This window comes from Salvelinus fontinalis, chromosome 5, assembly GCF_029448725.1.
Source record: "Salvelinus fontinalis isolate EN_2023a chromosome 5, ASM2944872v1, whole genome shotgun sequence".
Lineage (NCBI taxonomy): Eukaryota > Metazoa > Chordata > Actinopteri > Salmoniformes > Salmonidae > Salvelinus > Salvelinus fontinalis.
Window position 1 is genome coordinate 45966113 of NC_074669.1, and position 19717 is coordinate 45985829.

The 19717-nt window shown below is 40.8% G+C and overlaps 1 protein-coding gene and 1 non-coding gene across 5 annotated transcripts; both read left to right on the forward strand.

Moving 5' to 3' along the window:
- Nucleotides 1-282: 282 nt before the first annotated feature.
- Nucleotides 283-16566, forward strand: LOC129855688 (ceramide synthase-like). Of its 4 annotated transcripts, none has more exons than XR_008759538.1 (8): nt 283-963; nt 2676-3285; nt 3641-3724; nt 10327-10552; nt 10936-11031; nt 11398-11507; nt 12626-12987; nt 13101-16566. XR_008759538.1 is itself a non-coding variant. In XM_055923612.1 (8 exons), the coding sequence occupies exons 3-8, from the start codon at nt 3029-3031 to the stop codon at nt 12897-12899; spliced, it is 1047 nt and encodes a 348-aa protein (XP_055779587.1). In that variant the 5' UTR covers nt 283-559; nt 821-963; nt 2676-3028; the 3' UTR covers nt 12900-16566. The 4 variants fall into 4 exon arrangements, 3 of the variants coding, with proteins under 3 accessions (XP_055779587.1, XP_055779588.1, XP_055779589.1); XM_055923612.1 differs by having other exon boundaries at nt 283-559; nt 821-963; nt 12626-16566; XM_055923613.1 differs by having other exon boundaries at nt 283-559; nt 12626-16566.
- trnaa-ugc (transfer RNA alanine (anticodon UGC)) lies at nt 7094-7168 on the forward strand. Its single transcript has one exon. It is a non-coding gene; the product is annotated as a tRNA-Ala (tRNA).
- Nucleotides 16567-19717: the final 3151 nt, after the last annotated feature.

The following is a 19717-nucleotide window of genomic DNA, read 5'->3' on the forward strand; positions in this document are numbered from 1 at the left end:
TAGACCTAATTAACCACTGTAGGCTGGGTAGTTTAGCGGACCCCACTGTTTGTGGAACTTTTACAGTCTTATCTGATTTTGAGCATAGATACGTTCATTCTCAAAATAGTCAAATTAATAATTCAACCAACGGTTTGTCAGCTTGCAGTTTAATGTCTTGTAAAACTAAGGAGTTTTTCCTAGCCAGCTTTATCTGAAAATGACTTATGGTAGGCTATTAAAGTCCGTTGCCCTTGAAAATAAAAAATACTTTATCCAGGGACAGCAGTGGGCTGTCACAGCACGGCTAGTCCTAGGAGTCATAGCGTATGGGGCTAGCTTATAGCCTACCATACCCGGGAGCAAGGGGGAGGAGATAGAGGTGACAGCGAACTGGCTATGTAGCCGGCTTAATGGCTACACTTTATCCACAGCGGGACTGTATCATGCATACACTAGGATTTTTTTTCTAGACTAATGTTTGCTGAAATTTGTTCTACGCCAACGGATCCAGTGCGACAGGTCATAAAATAATATGCAGCTGAAGACTTCACAGTGAATGTATCCGGCAAGCAATAAGGTCGGTCGACATGGCTTAACTGTTCAGATATCAGTAGACTAGTACGGCGGCCAAACGCGAGAAGAGCTGTGCCCTCGCAATATAAATCAAAACACTCGAGAGAGCCATCGACTTCAAAAGCATTTTGCCGCTCAGAAATAAAATTACTGAAGCAACGATCCGAAGGCAGTACGTCGGGGAGGGAGTCATATTCTGATTCGGACCAAGACAGGACCCACACATCAATTTGTCTTGCTTGACGCACGTTCTGATTTCTTGCAGATATCCAGAACACGGAATAAGGCAACAAAACACAATAATAATGTGGAACAATTCTCGACGTGTAGGCTACAACCAGGACCCAACACACTGATTTCCCCTTGTTCCCGACCGGGCCGCAGAACGGGACGCCGCACCACCCAAATGTAAATTTAGCCTATCCATCCCTTTTTTTGTACTCTCCCTTTATTACCCCAACACCTAACTCTTCTTCGTTCTCACCATCCTGCTCCGAGGTTAGGCAAGAAACTCAATATGTCTGTAATAAATGTTGTCTGTCGCAAACAGTCACGCTTTAGTTTATACAGGCCTGAATAATCTGTCACCTTTAGCAAGCATGCATTGTCTGTAAAAACTGAAAACAGGCTAGACAATGTATCCCTTGCGTGTGTGTTCATACTAGGCAAACCGCGTGCCACACTACCTGTTACAAGCTTCAATCACTCTTGTACATGAAACGACTCCAGGTAAAAATGTATTGAATGAAAATATAGCGAGCTCACAGTCACACTCAAATAGTTACATTGATTTGTCCAGCTTGTAGTCTACACTGGACTACATAAGGCAACAGTAGCTAGCAATCAAACATATGACAATGGTTAGCCTATGCTGATTTGGAGCCGTTCCAAGACGTGCACAAGTCTGCCATTTTCAGAATAATGTGTTGTTGAGTTGACTTAATGGGTCGTGATAAATGCTATTTAGTGCAACACAGACTTGTCCCGTTTATTTTTTAATAGAGGAGGACCGTGTTTACTTAGGTTACTTACTCGCATTGCGTATTTTGATAATTGAGTCTGAGCCACGTTGTTGCACGGTCTTGCCAGCTAGGTTATGAGTGAAATGAGTCTGTGTTTTCCACCAAGTTAGCGATATAGCAACGTCAAGATATGCTTGGCATCATAGGGGACGGGGTTATGGAGGGGACTATTTTTTTTTTAAATGATCCCACCCTGTAAATTGCCTATGTACTGCTGTGCTGACCCCAAAAAATTCAGCTAGCCAAGATACATCTGAAAGTATTTATATTATGTCCAGATAGGCCTTTATCCCTTCAACCAAAACCACGTGCATGTGTTTGTTGGTTATGGGATGAACCTGTTGTTGAATTGTGATGGTGCATCACCTAACCTCTATTGTCCAACAGCCTAGGATGGAACAATTAGGCCCCGCCCCAACAACATCCTCCTCCACCCCACCCCTCATACCCTTCATCAAATCCCATCTGTACTGTAGGTACTCCCCTTTGTCAACTGTCACCCCATCTCCCCCTCTCTCTGTCTCACTAATTCCCTCTCTCCCAGCTGTACTCTGTCTAAATCTCCTGCTTTTCTAATCCCTTTCTAAATCTATTTTCAGCCACCTTTCTCTCTCCACCTATTCATCCTGTCTCTCCAGTCCCACTGAGTACATGCATTTACCTAGAGAGCAATGACAGTGGAAAACCTAAATTAATTCATTCCCCACCGGAGTCATGTAGCACAACTGGTACAGCCAGCGATACATGACGCCTACGGTATAGTCAATGGATTTGTCAGCATTTGTGAGATTAGAGTGTGGTGTAGGGCTGTCTACACACAAGGTAATTACTTGAGTGGATACGATTTTGATGATGTTTTAAAAGGCTGCACGATGACACTGAATAAATGTGACATTCGTAGAAACTATATGCCGACAGCTGATCAGTTTTATGTGCATATAACTCATTTGTTGTACATTTTACTGAACTCTTAATCAAGGTGTGTGAAATAGATTTGATTGATTTTTTTTCCCTCTCTTTGTCTCCCCCCCCCCCCCCCCCCCCCATCTTCTGTTTGTTCTCTCTCTTGTCTCCCTGTCTGTCTTTGTGTGTGTGTAGACCCAGAAGCCACCAGGCCTCTGCTTGTTATGAGCAGGGGGTTGGGGGGGAGGTGTGGGGAGTTAACAAACACACCACCCACAGCTTTATCGTAGCCCTCTCTTTCCTGATGTATCTATTTTGTTAACATTGACTTTCATTCCCTATATATCCCCAAAACTAGCCTACTAATAACAAATACAGCATTTGACTACATACTGCATTAGCATAACACTAGCATAACATTACTACTAGCATAACATAACTAGGATAGCATTACTAAAATTCTGTACTCGTGTTCTATTGACAGTACTTACACGCTGCCACGCATTCTAATGATATACCTATCAATGCCTTCAAACATCTAGCAGCAAATGATCATTGGAAACTGCTACCATAGCTTTGAGAGTAGCCTGCATAGATCAGTCATTCAACCTTTCCCACTTGTCAAGTGGTTTGAGGGCAGTGGTGAGGTACCTGTTGAGACACACACACACTCCGGGACCATGCTGAGCATTCTGGCTGCTGGCTCCATCTTCTTCCCGGGCCTGTTCCTGCTGTCTAAGAGATGCCTGAAACACACCCCAGGCCTGGCCTTGAGCGAGGGAGATGCCACCATAGTGTCTGCCAGGTACACACACACACACACACACACACACACACACACACACACACACACACACACACACACACACACACACACACACACACACACACTAACAAGACAGATACACACACACACACACACACACACACACACACACACACACACACACACACACACACACACACACACAAGTTAGATGAGTCAATGTGAGGACTATGCAGGCGTATCGTACCTTTATCTTATGCTATTATGCTTTGCTTGACATTTTATACTATTCTGCTATGGTTTACATTGTTGAATGTCAATACTTTTTTTCTATGGAGTTATGGGTATAAATATGTAAATTGAAACCCCACTCTCTGCCCTCTCTCCCCACTAGGCTGGTGTCATCCATCCAAGCCATCATGGCTTCCTCAGCTGGCTACATCATCGCATCCTCCTGTGAGGACATCATCGAGGATCAGTAATTACAAAATAATGATAATGCAGTAGTAGTTGCTGTAAAGTTTTGTGTTCCAGGTGTGTGTGTGTGTGTGTGTATGTTTGCAGGCACCTGCACAGATAGGCTCTATCTGTACAGAGCACATGCCTCTTTGCCCTTCCAGTCTCTAAAGTGCCGTTTGTTTTGGGTATACAGTTTATGTCATTGTTGTTCTGAACCCACTGCCCGCAAGTCGTCGTTAAATATGTGTAATTTAATTAGCCATTAAGATGTGGCTATCTATTGCTTTCATGTAACTAAATAATCAGTCATAATTGCTCAACAAGTCATTAACCGCAGTTACAAATGTTTTTTTTGTTTGAGCACATGCCCCCCAAAAAGTCTGCATGGCCCTGTGTGTGTGTGACTGTGTGCGTCGAAAGAGGTGTGACGTCTAGAAATATTTGGGTCCTTAACTACACAGCAAATTTTCCAGCGTTAAATTAACACTAGCTAGGTTTCCATCCAATTGGTGACAGATTTTCATGCGAATATTCTAAAATCTGCATAAAGAAAATCTGCATATTTTCCCACCAGACGTGGGTTCCCACTAAAGGGCCTTGTTGCAGATAAAAGTCAGTGTGTGATGACATAGTGCACACAATGTGCTTTTTCACTTAAGTTTTCATGTACCGAATAAAAGTCTAAAGTTAAATATTTTTCCATTGTATTTTAAACTCTACGGATAGGTTTGTCACAAACTACTCTGGTCTTGACACGTGCTCTCTAGCCAACAGCTTGCAGATAGTGGGGGTAGGCATGATGAGATTATTATTGATAATGAATATAATAAATATTTTTATTTGTCAAACGGTGTCATGTCACCAGAATAAGACCCACAATATTTATTGGAAAGGAGCATCAAAATCACCATGCACTTTCACCACCCTGTGAAGTTAATCGTAATTTATTTCATCTGAAGCTTAATTAACTGCATGGTTTCCCAAGTCATAGTGGGAGGACCGCACACCATATCATCTCGTGACTCCAAGTTTACTTTGATATGATGGTTATTATATAAATATTTGCGCATAAAGGCGTTTCCACCACTATTTCTCACGTAATTAATTTTACCAACACAGAAAAATCACACCATGTCCAACGAACAAATGATCTGTTGGCATTTATAAAATTGTACCTAAACTACATATTTCCATCACAGCTCTCGTGATTTTTTAGTTTATGCGGTATGACTTAACTCGCCAAAAACAACTAATTGAAATCCACACCGCGGTGCGTCTTGCTTTTTCAAGTAAATTGTAGAGTCACCACCCATGACTGTATTTGTTGGTGACAGAGACATGTTTGTTGAATTCATTTATTTTCAGCCCTGTGGACTTCACCAAATTACTTCCTACTGTAGGCAAATGTTATCATTAAAATTAAGCTCTTTAGGGCAATACATTTAATATATCATAAGGCCTTAGTTTGAGAGCCAAGTTTTACCCTACCACAGTGGTGTTAAGAAACCTCCTAGTTTACGGGCCACATCAGGCCCGCAAGTCACATTCTGCTGGCTTGCAAAGTGATGTATGATTCCTATTGGAATTCAGCCAGTTAGGACATCCAACAGTTGGAATTTTTATTCACCCGCATCTGCATTCAGAATGACTGTTAGGGTTAGTAACATTTGTGAGGAGACTACCTAAAGCAGGGGTTCCCAAACTTTTTTGGTCCGTGACCCCATTTTGATATAAAAAATGTTTCGTAACCCCACCAAGTAAAAAAGTGACGTAATCAACAAAGAATGTTTTTACTTTTTTAATTGGCGCTATGACAGCCTGTCATACATTGTTTTAGACTGATTTGTAATACTATTTCAGTCAGAAGTATGATTTGAAATACATCAGAAAGGATTTGGGATGTTCAGGATTTAGGAAAACAACAGGCAATAATTGTGTATGTTTTTCTGTGTAGAAAAGAACCACAATTGATCATGTTATTTTTTCACCCGTCTGATTTACTGCCTGGTCCTGTCTACTCTGTTCTGAGGGAAACAGAAGACACGTGTGTTTCTGAAAGTCTTATGTTTTCAGGGGTCATAATATTTTGTGGCTTCTAATGTTTAAAAGGTAGAGCAACATTTCTTGGAAGAAAACGGAAACTTACAACCACATTTAGTGGCTACCGGAGGTCACTCACGTAACCTCGATTCTAATAACCAAGCGCAATTTTTCCCCCAGAGTTTCTTTCGCGGCCTAAACCATTTTGAACTGGAACAACCATTTCGGTAAGTGGTGCAATAAATCTGATTGGATTAGTTTAGAATAATGTATGTTATTTATCTTTGTGTAGCATGAGATTAATCAGTCAACGTACATGCAAAAATACAGATATTAAAAACAATCCTAAGAAGGTTTACCTGGTAGTAGAGCATGCTGGGAAATCTGATAATGATGGGCGTGGTTTTGATGGGAATGTTTTACTCTCCACAGAGTAAAACTGACACAATCACACTGTCACACGCAACAATTGTTATTAACCCCCACATTGGGGTTATTTTACACCACTGAGTGTTAATTTCACTCTTACAGAGTTAATTTAACTCCTGAATCAACACTAGAAATGTGACATTGAAAAATCAACACAAATTAACACTGGCCAATTTGCTGTGTATGTTTAACTTTCGATCCAAATAAAGTATTCAAGTATGTGTGTGTAATAATCTGTCATTCTCTCCCTGCTCACCTTGTTCCTGTTAACCTCTCTAGGGTATGTGGGACGGTAGCGTCCCACCTCGTCAACAGCCAGTGAAACTGCAGGGCGCCAAATTCAAAACAACAGAAATCCCATAATTTAAATTCCTCAAACATACAAGTATTTTACACCATTTGAAAGATACACTTGTTGTAAATCCAGCCAAAGTGTCCAATTTCAAAACGGTTTTACTACGAAAGCACACCAAACGATTGTTAGGTGTGAGCCAAGTCACAGAAAAAGACAGCCATTTTTCCAGCTAAAGAGAGGGGTTACAAAAAGCAGAAATAGAGATAAAATTAATCACTAACCTTTGATGATCTTAATCAGATTAAACTCATAGGATTTCATGTTACCCAATACATGTATGTTTTGTTCGGTAAAGTTCATATTTATATCCAAAAATCTGAGTTTAGGCGGGACGCTACTGTCTCACTTGGCAAAAAGCCAGAGAAAATGCAGAGCGCCAAATTCAAATTAATTACTATGAAAATTAATATAAAAATCAAACTTTCATTAAATCACACATGAAAGATACCAACTTAAAGCTACACTGGTTGTGAATTCAGCCAACATGTCAGAATTCAAATAGGCTTTTCGGTGAAAGCAAACTATGCTATTATCTGAGGATAGCACCATAGTTAACAAAGACAAGGCCCCGTGTGGCTCAGTTGGTAGAGCATGGCGCTTGCAACGCCAGGGTTGTGGGTTCGATTCCCACGGGGGCCAGTACAAAAAAAAAAAGTATGAATGTATGTACTTGTAAGTCGCTCTGGATAAGAGCGTCTGCTAAATGACTTAAATGTAAATGTAAGAAGCATATTTCAACCCTGCAGGCGCGACACAAAACGCAGAAATAAAAATATAATTCATGCCTTACCTTTGACGAGCTTCTGTTGTTGGTACTCCAATATGTCCCATAAACATCACAAATGGTCCTTTTGTTCGATTAATTCCGTCGATATATGTCCAAAATGTCAATTTATTTGGCGCGTTTGATCCAGAAAAACACCGGTTCCAACTTACTCAAACGTGACTACAAAATATCTCAAAGGTTACCTGTAAACTTTGCCAAAAAATTTCAAACTACTTTTGTAATACAACTTTAGGTATTTTTTATCGTTAACCTGTTTGGGCTGCAAGCCCGAAATCGGACGAAAATGACAACAGCTGCAGGGCGCGAAATTCAAAATCTATTTTTTTTAAATATTTAACTTTTACACATTAACAAGTCCAATACAGCATTTGAAAGATAAACATCTTGTCAATCCAGCCAACATGTCCGATTTTTTTAAATGTTTTACAGAGAAAACACCACATATATTTATGTTAGCTCACCACCAAATACAAAAGTGGACAGACACGTATGGATATGATTATGAAGTATGAATTATGATTCAAGTAGCATGCACAAGCCAACCGAAATAAACTAAAACCAACCTAAAGAGCCCAGAAAAAACTACCTCAGATGACAGTCATATAACATGTTACACAATAAATCTATGTTTTGTTCATAAAAAGTGCATATTTTAGCTATAAATCAGTTTTACATTGATGCTACCCAAAAATGCTAACACATAGCTAGAGTCTGAATCCAGACGGGAGTAGCCAGAGAAAATACATACACCAACGTCGGCTACTAATTACACCTCATAAAACATTTCAGAAAAACATATGGTGGATAGCTAATGAAAGACAGATATCGTGTGAATAAAGCCAACATTTCCGATTTTTGAAGTGTTTTACAGCGAAAACACAATATATCGTTATATTAGCTAACAACATAAGCTAGCATAAGTCAGCACTAGCATTGGTCAAGCGCTAGCCTAGCACAGTTAGCCCACTTAGCACAGCTCAACAGATATATGAAAAAGCATCCCAAATTGGGTCTTATCTTTGTTGATATTCCATCAGAATGTTGTAACGGGGTCCAATGTCCAGTAGAGTCTTTAGTTGGGTTCCAGAACGAATTATTTCCCTCTTTGGTTAGCAAGCACAATAGCATTGCGGCGCTACACAGCGTTTCTTCAAAAAATTCTTCCGTCGTATCACATCTAAAGTCCAGAATAAATTGCAATAATATAATTAAAGTATATTGAAAAAACATACTTTAGGATGATTTTGTGACATGTATCAAATAATATCGTAGTCAGACATCATATTCACCGTTATCTACCTTGTTCCAGAAGCCGAGACCAAATTATGCTTCGCGCCCGGAATTTTTTTTTAACTGCGCAGGTCTCACAAGAAGGTGTGTTATTCAGTCCATGGACGAGATATTCGACTCCTTTCAATTCTCACTTCCGCATTACAGCCTGACGAATGCGTGTGACGTGTTCCTATGGTCCCAAGTCAAAGGGCCTTTTATAGAGAAGGTCTTAAAGAGACACATCGCATTTTGGAAATCTCAATTCGGCTGGGAAAATGGCTGTAAAAATATTTCTGTTCGACTTAGAGAAACAATTCAAACCTTTTTAGAAACTATAGACTGTTATCTATCCAACAGTAGTAAATATATGCATATTGGAAAATAAAAAGTTTCTTAGGAGGCCGTTTGAAAATGTGCACACATTTTCCAGTTTTTTCAATATTCAGCTTGCAGCCCAAACAGGTTAATAATCGATAAAATTGAAGACGGGATGATCTGTGTTTAATACAGGATTAAAACCAACTATAGCTAGCTTTCTGGTCACGCGCTTCTATCTAACAGGACAATTCAAGTGACTCTCGTTCAAGATGGCCGTACTTCTTCATTACACAAAGGAATAACCTCAACCAATTTCTCAAGACTGTTGACATCCAGTGGAAGCGGTAGGAAGTGCAAGCAGGTCCCTTAGAAATCTGGTTTCCCAATGAAAACACATTGAAAAGAGAGTGACCTCAAGAGAAAAAAAATCTGAATGGTTTGTCCAATGGGTTTTGCCTGCTAAATAAGTTCTGTTATACTCACAGACATGATTCAAACCGTTTTAGAAACTTCAGAGTCGTTTCTATCCAAATCGACTAATAATATGCATATCTTATCTTCTGGGGATGAGTAGCTGGCAGTTTAATTTGGGCATGCGTTTCATCCAAAATTCCGAATGCTGCCCCCTACCCTAGAGAAATTAAACTAATTAGTATTTCAACCCAATTAACCTCTATTTGTCCCAAAGCCAGCAGCACTATTTTAGTATCTGTAATGCAGTCACACAGAAGCCATAAACCTAGACTGCAGCATGCTGCTATTGAACTGTAGTAGTAACTACTCAAACATGTCTCCACTGGTTTTACAACTGCATCTTTGTTAACAGTGGACTACATAAAAGTATATGAAATGCACACTTAAAGTGGGAGGTTTGTTTTGGGTTGAAGGAAGAGAGGAGGAGAGGAAGAATGGAAGATACTTTACACTAGTGAGATGCTGTGAGTCAGACACTGTTGTCCTAAGATAACTCGCAATGTGACACAGCTGCACCTCTTCCCCCTCGTCTTTCCATCAATTAGGAGGCGGGGGGAGAAAAAGGGAGAGGAAAAAAGGAGAGGGGGGAGAGATAATGCCAGTCACCGACTCCCTTGCCCTCATTTGCCAGTCAAAGTCGGGAGGCGCTCGTGTGAGTGCCGGCTCATTTGAATACCAAATCACAAACCTGTCCCAATCACGCACGTGCCATAGAGCAGTGCATCCTGGCCAGTCACTTAACTCCCTGACGTCTAGGCTAGAGCCTCACATATAGGATGCATCGCACTGAAATAGGCAATAGCGTATTTACATGGTAGTCACATAGGCAGCTACAATGTACATGTCGGCACACATTGTTACATAGAACTTCAACTATTACACCTTCTCTCTCTCCTTTCTCACTTTCTGTCTCTCTTCCCCCCCTTCTTGCACCACACCTCTCCAGACACTGGCTTACCAGTACCTACATCCTGTTTGCGGTGCCCTACTTTGCGTACGACATCTACGCTATGTTCCTGTGCTACTGGCACAAGCTACAGGTTAAAGGGCACGAGGAGGAGGGCGGCAGGCCAAAGCCAATGGGCTCGGCAGTGGCCAGCTACCTGCGCAGAGAGTTCCTCATGGTGCTGCACCACGTCGTCATGGTTACCATCTGCTTCCCCGTCTCCGTGGTAACTATCGCTGTAACTAGGGTGGCTCTAGCGGACTATTTTATCGGTCTGTCTTATGTCTAAGGGGGGGGGGGGGGGGGGCAAATTATAAACATGAACACACACACTAACCCTTTAAGTCTTGACAGAAAATAGATGATCTGATGGTGATTTGGTTTCTGATCCCTAAAATTGTCCCTAACCGGCTGCCATCTGCAGACTAGACTCTCCTGCTCCAATCCCCATCTGCCTCCTGTTGCTACTGGCAGCCAATGTTAACATCCCTTCTATGGACATGTGCTTTTAAGGGGAGATAAGGTGTGCGTGTTTGAGCTTTTCTTTCAATGGTCTGTCTATATACTTTATCAGCCATATCATGGCCCTCCATCTCCTCTCTCTCTCAGTTCTGGAGGCAGGGAAAGGGGGATTACTTCCAGGGTGTCATGTTTATGGCTGAACTCAGCACTCCGTCCGTCTGCCTGGGGAAAATCCTCATCCAGGTAATACTCACTCACTCCTCTCCTCCTCCTCCTCTCTTGTAACCCCTCTTCTCCCTCTTTCTTTTGTCCTTTTGCTCTCTCGTTCTCGATCTTTCGTTCCCTTTCCTCCTGCTTTCTCTCTCTACACCTCTTCTTCCTTCTACCTTTCTTCCTCAGTCTCTTACTCCCCTTGCAGCAGTCTAAGAACGTTAGTCTTTCTGATTCTGAAGTGCTCACTTACTAGCTTTCATGTTAACATTCTTGTCTCCTGTGATTTTGGGTTAACATTTACCCAAGCTCTCTTTCTCGGTCCTTCACCCTGCTCTTGTTTTTCCCCTCCCTTGCTCCTGCCCTCTCTCTCTCTCTCTCTCTCTTTGTCCCCTTCAGTACAAGAAGCAGCACACTCTTCTTCATAAAGTGAATGGCGCTCTCATGCTGGTCACTTTCTTCATCTGTCGAGTTCTGCTCTTCCCCTACCTCTACTATGCCTACAGCAGGTAACATACGGAACACTGTCTGTCTGTCTCTGTCTGTCTGTGTGCTTGTCCCCAACTTCATCTATGCATTTTTTTTTTGCTGGTTAACTTTGCTATTATGCACATATCAAGATGGTCTAGGAAAAGACGCCAATTCAACAGAGCACTGATGTGTTTCAGAACCGCGGATAGCGACCACTATCCAACGAGGGAGGAAGCGCATTTGTTATAAAATAATATCATTTTTATTAGAGTTGCACCATTTGTTCTTATGTAATATAACCATATACAATTTCAGTAGCACATGTCAGAGTGATGGACTCGAAGGCCTCCACAATGGATTAGTCCACTCAGACAGGCGCGAATCAGACAGGTGTCTTGTACACCATGATATATATTTTTTTTTTTGCTACTGCTCGACTAAAGAGATCTCGGTAGACCAACAGCCTATCGACCAAACAATCGACCAGTCGACTAAATGGGGTCAGCCCTAAAAACCACCATACCATTTCATTATTTTACTTATAATGGTTTGGGACAATCTGGGACCATCACGTGACGTCCTGACGACTGGTAAAACAAATGCCTTATAAACACCTTAACATGGTTCCTTACGGAAAAACAACTTGAATTTCACGTGATCTTATGTAAAGTTAATGTGACAACATGTAAAGGAACATGTGATAACATGAAACAACGTATTTTACAACATGTGAAAACATGATCTTGTGAAACATGGGGATACAAATATGAAACTACATGTGACAGACAACATGTCAGCACATGTAAAATCATGATCTCATGTGAAGTTTTCCAAAAACATGTTTGCAAATGATTTCACATGTGAATTGATCCAAAAACACGTTTTCACATGTTCTTCACATGTTCACACAATTCTTGTTTTTTCCATAAGGGAAGCATTCTTCCTTGATTATTTGTATTAAATCAGATTGTTCAGTTTAAAGTCATTAGCCATAAACCAAAATCCTTGACAATAGCTAGCTTGAGACAAGGTGTCTTGTTTTAGAAGTTTGCGCTAAGTAAGTTTAAAAAATCTGGGTAAGCTTGTTAGCTAGCAACATTAAGCAAACATTAACCCTCATTTCCCCCCTACGCCTCACATCCTCCTCGTGTTGCAGGTATGCCTCCATCCCCCTCTACACAGTGCCCCTTGTGGCTCCCTGGCAGTGCAACGTGGGGGCCTTCTGCCTCATGGCCCCACAGGTCTACTGGTTCACCCTCATCTGCAGGGGCGCCTTCCGCCTCTTCACCGGGGCCTCGCGCTCCCGGCCCCCGGCCACCCTCAACAAGCCTGATGGCTGCTGCCCCGGCCAGGGAGCCCCTTTACCTCCCCCGGCCAACGGCTACAGTCCCGTCCCCCACCAGGCAGACAGAGAGACCGACACACACTGAGAAAGAGAAGAAAGAGGGAGGGAGAGATGGAAAGGAAGAGGGATCACTGTGGGGACAGGGCCAGCCAGACCAGGCCGGGAAGACTGAGGTCTGTCAAGGGAATCTATTGTACTGAATTGCAATGACATTGTAACCTAGGAGAGAGAAGAGAGGGAGAGAGAAATTGTTTCTCATCCTCTACCACTCTCCCCCTCCCTCTAGTGCCCCTTCAGAGTTACATGGACCTCTGGATGAAGAGAGAGACAGACTGAAAGAGGAGAGGGTAAAGAAAGAATGAACTAAATGAACTAACTAATTAAGCATGAGTGATAGAGCTCATTTGACTGAGTTAAAGGGATAGATAAAAAAAATTCTTCTCTTGAAAGAGAAATGCAACTGCTGTTCTACATTAGGGAAGGATACAAAATGAATATATCATAATGTATAGAAATATGTAGTAAATTATAATTTGGTGATCATTTGATTTTGGTGACTGCAAAAAGGGGGATGAAGACAATACCATTATTTCAACTTGTGATCCTGGTACTGTATTATTTGTCCATCAAGATGATCCACTCAGGATCGATTGAGTGGGTCTTGTCTTGGGAAAGGACAGAGGAACACGCACCGGCGCCTCTGGTATTGCTTCGTTCTGCCTTCTCTCCACTCTGAAATTCTCTCTCGCTCCCTTTTCTCCTGTTAGAAAACTAATGTGAGAGGAGAGGAAGGGGGTTTACCCCAAAATGTGACAGGTTTATAATAGTAGATGAGTAAATGTCATTTTAGGTTTTTATATTGCTCTCATTCAAAGCATTTATTAATGTTGATGGACTTCTTAGTATTGGTAGACATTTTTATTCCTCCCGCCCTCTTGTACTCACTCCCCACTTCAATCAAAAGAGGAGAGAACGAGAGATGGAATGTTGGAGAGATTAATAGAGGGAGAGAGAGAAGGGGGGGAGTAGTAGACTCAAATGGGACAGTGATGCAGCTGTGCTGTCCCAGTCACCCACCCAAGTTGAGTAACGCTGGCAGGCAGTCTTCAGTACACAACTGGGTGGGTCTGTGCAGCTTACCAGATCTTTACGATGCTTGGAGAGGTGTTTAATGTCTCAGAAACCCCATCAACATAATATAATGATCAGGAACACTGCTATCATCACCATGGCTGTTGTGGAATTAGGTCTCCTGCAGGCTAAACAGGGTAACCACATTTTAGAATCTACAGGCGTTCTACAGGCGTTCTACAGGCGTTCTACAGGTGTTCTACAGTCTGCTGATGTAAGGGATTCGTAGATGATCTAGGAAGGATTTTGACAGAGTAAGTTGTTGCAGTGTGTTCAACCGTAAGGGGGGAATTTAAAATAGATTGCACTGGCAACTGTTGTACTCTCTTTATGCATTGAGGAATTTGTGCGATAGTGCCCGAAGAAGAAACATATTGACAATGCACTGAGAGAAGGCACTGTGAGGTTGGATTGGGTGGTGGTGGGGGGGGGGGGGGGGGGGTAGTAATTTCCAAATTTTTCAACCGCTATTTAGTTTTAGTTTTGTGTGTGTTTGTTTTACTTGTGATTTTAATTATGTTTTTGGTGTCGTTTACTCATGTTGACACAGTGTGCAATCGCACTAATGTAGCTATCTACTGTATCTAAGGTTGCGTCATAAATGCCATTTGGGACGAAGCCTAAGTCAAGAGGGTTGAAATGTGGTCCTTGAAACTCAATCCCACCTTGAACACTTGACCACTGCCTTGGGTTGTAACTTGGAGCCTTTGGTTGTGACTCTACTAGCCTGGTCTCCGATCTCTAGCGGTTCATAGAAGAAAAGAGAACACATAGAGGGACTACTTTATAATATGCTGGACTATACTTATTGCATCAAGTGAACACATAGAGGGACTACTTTATAATATGCTGGACTATACTTATTGCATCAAGTGAACACAGGGACTACTTTATAATATGCTGGACTATACTTATTGCATCAGGCTGTCTTCTGCTGAATAGCTGCATGATAGGAATGAGAGAATGGCTTTTTGACCATTGGCCGATATTAACCTGGGAACACTGTAACACTTAACTTAGTTACTATTTACAATGGTCAGGTATGGTACTATTTAAAATGGCTTATTGAGGATTTGTTAATCCCCACACCCAGAACCGAATCATCTGCTCGATTTTTTGTTTTGTTATGATAGATTTTTTTTTCATTCTTGCTTTATAACTGATTTAAAGGCACTGATTAAAGGTACATTGATTGGGAAATTGTATGATCAACATTATTTTCCATGCCAAAAAGTAGACCTAAGCGTCCGACAAGGGATATCAACTGTAGAGTTGATCGTACAAATCAAATGTCATTCCTAAAAAATGAATTATGTTCACAAATGTCAGTTCACATGCGCCCAATACAACAGGTATTACAGTGAAATGCTTACTTACAAGCCCTTAAACAACAATTCCGTTTTAATAAAAATAAGAAATAAAAGTAACATCATTAAAGAGCAGCAGTAAAATAACAATAGCGAGGCTATATACAGGGGATACCTGTACAGTATCAATGTGCGGGGGCACCGGTTAGTCGAGGTAATTGAGGTAATATATACATCTAGGTAGATGTAAGATTAGGGGGTCTATTCAATCTGCATCACGAAAGTTCAGTTTTTCAGCGTGATTGAAATTTAAAAGGCAATGTTCCCGCTTTTTCAGACTGCATTGACGTTAAACGCTGCATGTCGACTCAATCTGAAATTGCCTACACATTTCTATAACGGAATCTGTAACGCTTCAGCTTTACAGATTGAATAGAGCCCTATGATTTATTTTTATGCGTATTCAACACCAGAGCAATTTTTTTCTGTTCCTCATCTGTCAGAGGTCACTGAAACTGCCACTAAATATAATTTGTACTCGATTACAAAGTTTAGTTCGAGGAGATACGCTTTGAGTGAGTGAGAGAGGTGTTGGGAGTTAAGACAAGTTGATGATGATTTAAGCCAAAAATGTGATATCTTCTTCTAGTGTTTACTTTTGCAACTGGCCCCCTCTAGTCCATTATAAATGATGCCTTCATGTTAAACCCTATGAGCAAAAAAATATGTCTTTCGACCAATTTTGCTCACTAGGTAGTGTTACCTCCCAAAAGAAAACATCATCCATTTGACCAGTTCCTACAGTTCGGTATGTCCTCTGACATGGAAAGTATTACAAAAAAAATCAACTGCATCTTCCATATTGTTTGTTTTATACATTTATTTTAATGTGTCTCTGTTATTTATTGAAATGGTTTGAATGTACATACGAATACATATATAAATGATATATTTCTTGTACATATGGGCTTGTGTTCTGTCTGTTGACTGCTGCCTGACTAACCATGGGCTCTGTATCTGAAATGGCACCCTGTTCCCTACATAGTGCACTACTTTTGACCAGGGTCTGGTTAAAGTAGTACACTATAGTATGTAGGGAACACTGGGGTGCCGTTTCGGACGCAGACCTGTTCTGTTGGCTGACATACTCTGCTCTCGTCTTCTGCTCTGACGACCAACATGACATCATGATTCTACTGTTCTAGCACCACTGCACTGCTTTTCAAAATAAGCACCAAGAACTTTGAGTGAACTTTTGCTTTACATGCAACAGATTGACCAATAAAATCCTCCCCTTTGTTTGTGCATAAAGAAGATTCCTGGTTGAGTCCATTTATTTCATTCAAGAATGAATTTGAACAATGATGTCACTTTAAATGGTGTTCATTGATCAATTCTATCAAGACTGCTATTGTCATGTCTGTACCTCAATTTCATTTTTAAACTCGAGTGGGATTCTATAAATGAAAAACATATATACTGTATTATATTTATAATATATATTTTAGTTGACAGACTAATTCCTTTTAGCTATGATAACATATTAGTTTGTAGAGAATTGTGTACGGTGCCAATAGAAAGTCTACACCCCCTTGAACTTTTCACATTTTGCTGCCTTCAAATCCAATCGAAAAGGGATTCAATTATATTTTCTAATACAAATCTACACAACCTACACATTTTCAAAGGGAAAGAAAGTTAGACATTTTCCAAATTAAGAAAAAATATATAATTGGAAAAGTTTCCATCCCCCTGAGTTAATACTTGGCGGAAGCACCTTTGGCAGCCATTACAGCTGTGAATCATTTTCATTAAGATTTTACCAACTTTGCACAACTCTTAGGGCATTATATATCGATCGTTTTTGTCAAATTTGCTCAGGCTCAGTAAATTTGGTTGGGGATCATTGATGGACAGTGATATTTAAACCTCGCTGATTTTTTAAAGCAGGACAGACTAGACCACTCAGGAACGCTTAACACCTCTTGGAAAGCAATTCTCGTGTCTTTGGCATTGCATTTTGTGTAATTGTCTCGCTGAAAGATAAACCTCTTATCCCAGGGTTAGGTTTTTAGAAGACTGAGGCAGTTTTCCTCTAACGTTTTACCTGGGCTTTGCTCCTTTCATATTTATTTTGATCCTGACAGTTGTAAGTAACAGCAAACTTTCCAGGACATAGATATGTCTTATATGGGCAGAAACGTAAATTCATGTTAATATAACTGCACTGTCCACTTTACAGTAGCTATTACAGTAAAACAAAATGCCATGCTATTGTTTGAGAGTGCACAACAACATCACAGAAACTGGTTTGATACATTCACCTCTGAACGTAAATAATGTACTAACTTTATCTTGCTCTGATTTGTCATCCTGAGGGTCCCAGAGATAAAATGTAGCATAGTTTTGTTTGATGAAATCCATTTTTATATTCAAATGTAGGAACTGGGTTCTACAGTTTGAAGCCCTGCTGTCTCTGGCTCCACACCCACCCCACCCAGCCATCTAGATGTGTGAAAGTTAGTGTATAAGCTAATGATCCATCATGTATGACATTCCTGGGAGTGTATAAACTTACAAAAATGATATGATAATACAAAATGTATGTTCTCTATAGCTATGTACTTGAAAATGTATCAATTGACCAATTCAGCACATTTGGGCACACTTGATACAAAATATTGTCCAGTATTGCAAGGCATCACTGGATTAATCTGAAACTTTGCACACACACTGCTGCCATCTAGTGGCCAAAATCTAAATTATGCTTAAACTAATATATTATGGCCTTCCTCTTGCATTTCAAAGATGATGAAAAAAATGTAATAGAAAACGCAGGTTTTTTTGTTTGTATTATCTTTTACCAGATTTAATGTGTTATTCTCCTACATTAATTTCACATTTCCACAAATTTCAAAGTGTTTCCTTTCAAGTGGTATCAAGAATATGCATATCCTTGCTTCAGGTCCTGAGCTAGAGGCATTTAGATTTGGGTATGTCATTTTAGGCAAAAAAAAAATTTAAAGGTACGATCCTCAAGTGATAATGCCCTCGAAGCCGGTGTTTGTTGGATATATTGGCACGGGTGTTGTTAGGCCCCAGACGAAGTCGAGGGCCGGCAAACCGTGCCAATATATCAAACAAACACCGGTTTCAAGGGTATTATTCCTTTTATACAACAGCTTACCAACATATTCAAATAATGATCGACATATTTTAATTAAAAGTAAAAGTCACCCAGTAAAATTCTACTTGAGTAAGTCTAAAAATATTTGGTTAAAAATATACTGAAGTATCAAAGTAAATGTATAAATCAATTCAAATTCCTTATATTAAGCAAACCAGATGGCCCCATTTTCTTATTACCTTTATAGGCAAGTCAGGTAAGAACAAATTCTTATTTACAATGACGGCCTACACCCGCCAAACCCAGACGACACTGGGCCAATTTTGGACCGCCCTATGGGACTCCCAATCACAGGAGTCCCATAGCCTAAATTCGAACCAGGGTGTCTGTAGTGACGCCTCTAGCACTGAGATGCAGTGCCTTAGACCGGTGCGCCACTCGAGAGCCCCAAAAAAAGCCACGGGCACACTCCAACATTCAGACATAATTTACAAACGAAACATGTGCATTTAGTGAGTCTACCAGATCAGAGGCAGTAGGGATGACCAGGGATGTTCGGTTGATAAGTGTGTGAATTGGACTATTTTCCTGTCCTGCCAAGCATTCATAATGTAACGAGTACTTTTAGGTGTCAAGGAAAATGTATGGAGTAAGAAATACAATATTTTCTTAAGGAATGTGGTGAAGTAAAAGTAAAAGTAGTCAAACATATGTATAGTAAAGTACAGATACTCCAAAAAACTACTTAAGTGGTACTTTAAAGTATTTTTACTTAAATACTTTACACCACTGCTGGAAAGACTGCAAACTAAACTCAGCAAAAGAAGAAACGTCCTCACTGTCGACTGCGTTTATTTTCAGCAAACTTAACGTGTAAATATTTGTATGAGCTTAACAAGATTCAACAACTGAGACATAAACTGAACAAGTTCCACAGACATGTGACTAACAGAAATGGAATGTGTCCCTGAACAAAGGGGGGGTCAAAATCAAAAGTAACAGTCAGTATCTGGTGTGGCCACCAGCTGCATTAAGTACTGCAGTGCATCTCCTCATGGACTGCACCAGATTTGCCAGTTCTTGTTGTGAGATGTTACCCCACTCTTCCACCAAGGCACCTGCAAGTTCCCAGACATTTCTCGGGGGAATGGCCCTAGCCCTCACACTCTGATCCAACAGGTCCCAGACGTGCTCAATGGGATTGAGATCCGGGCTCTTCGTTGGCCATGGCAGAACACTGACATTCCTGTCTTGCAGGAAATCACACACAGAACGAGCAGTATGGCTGGTGGCGTTGTCATTCTCGAGGGTCATGTCAGGATGAGCCTGCAGAAAGGG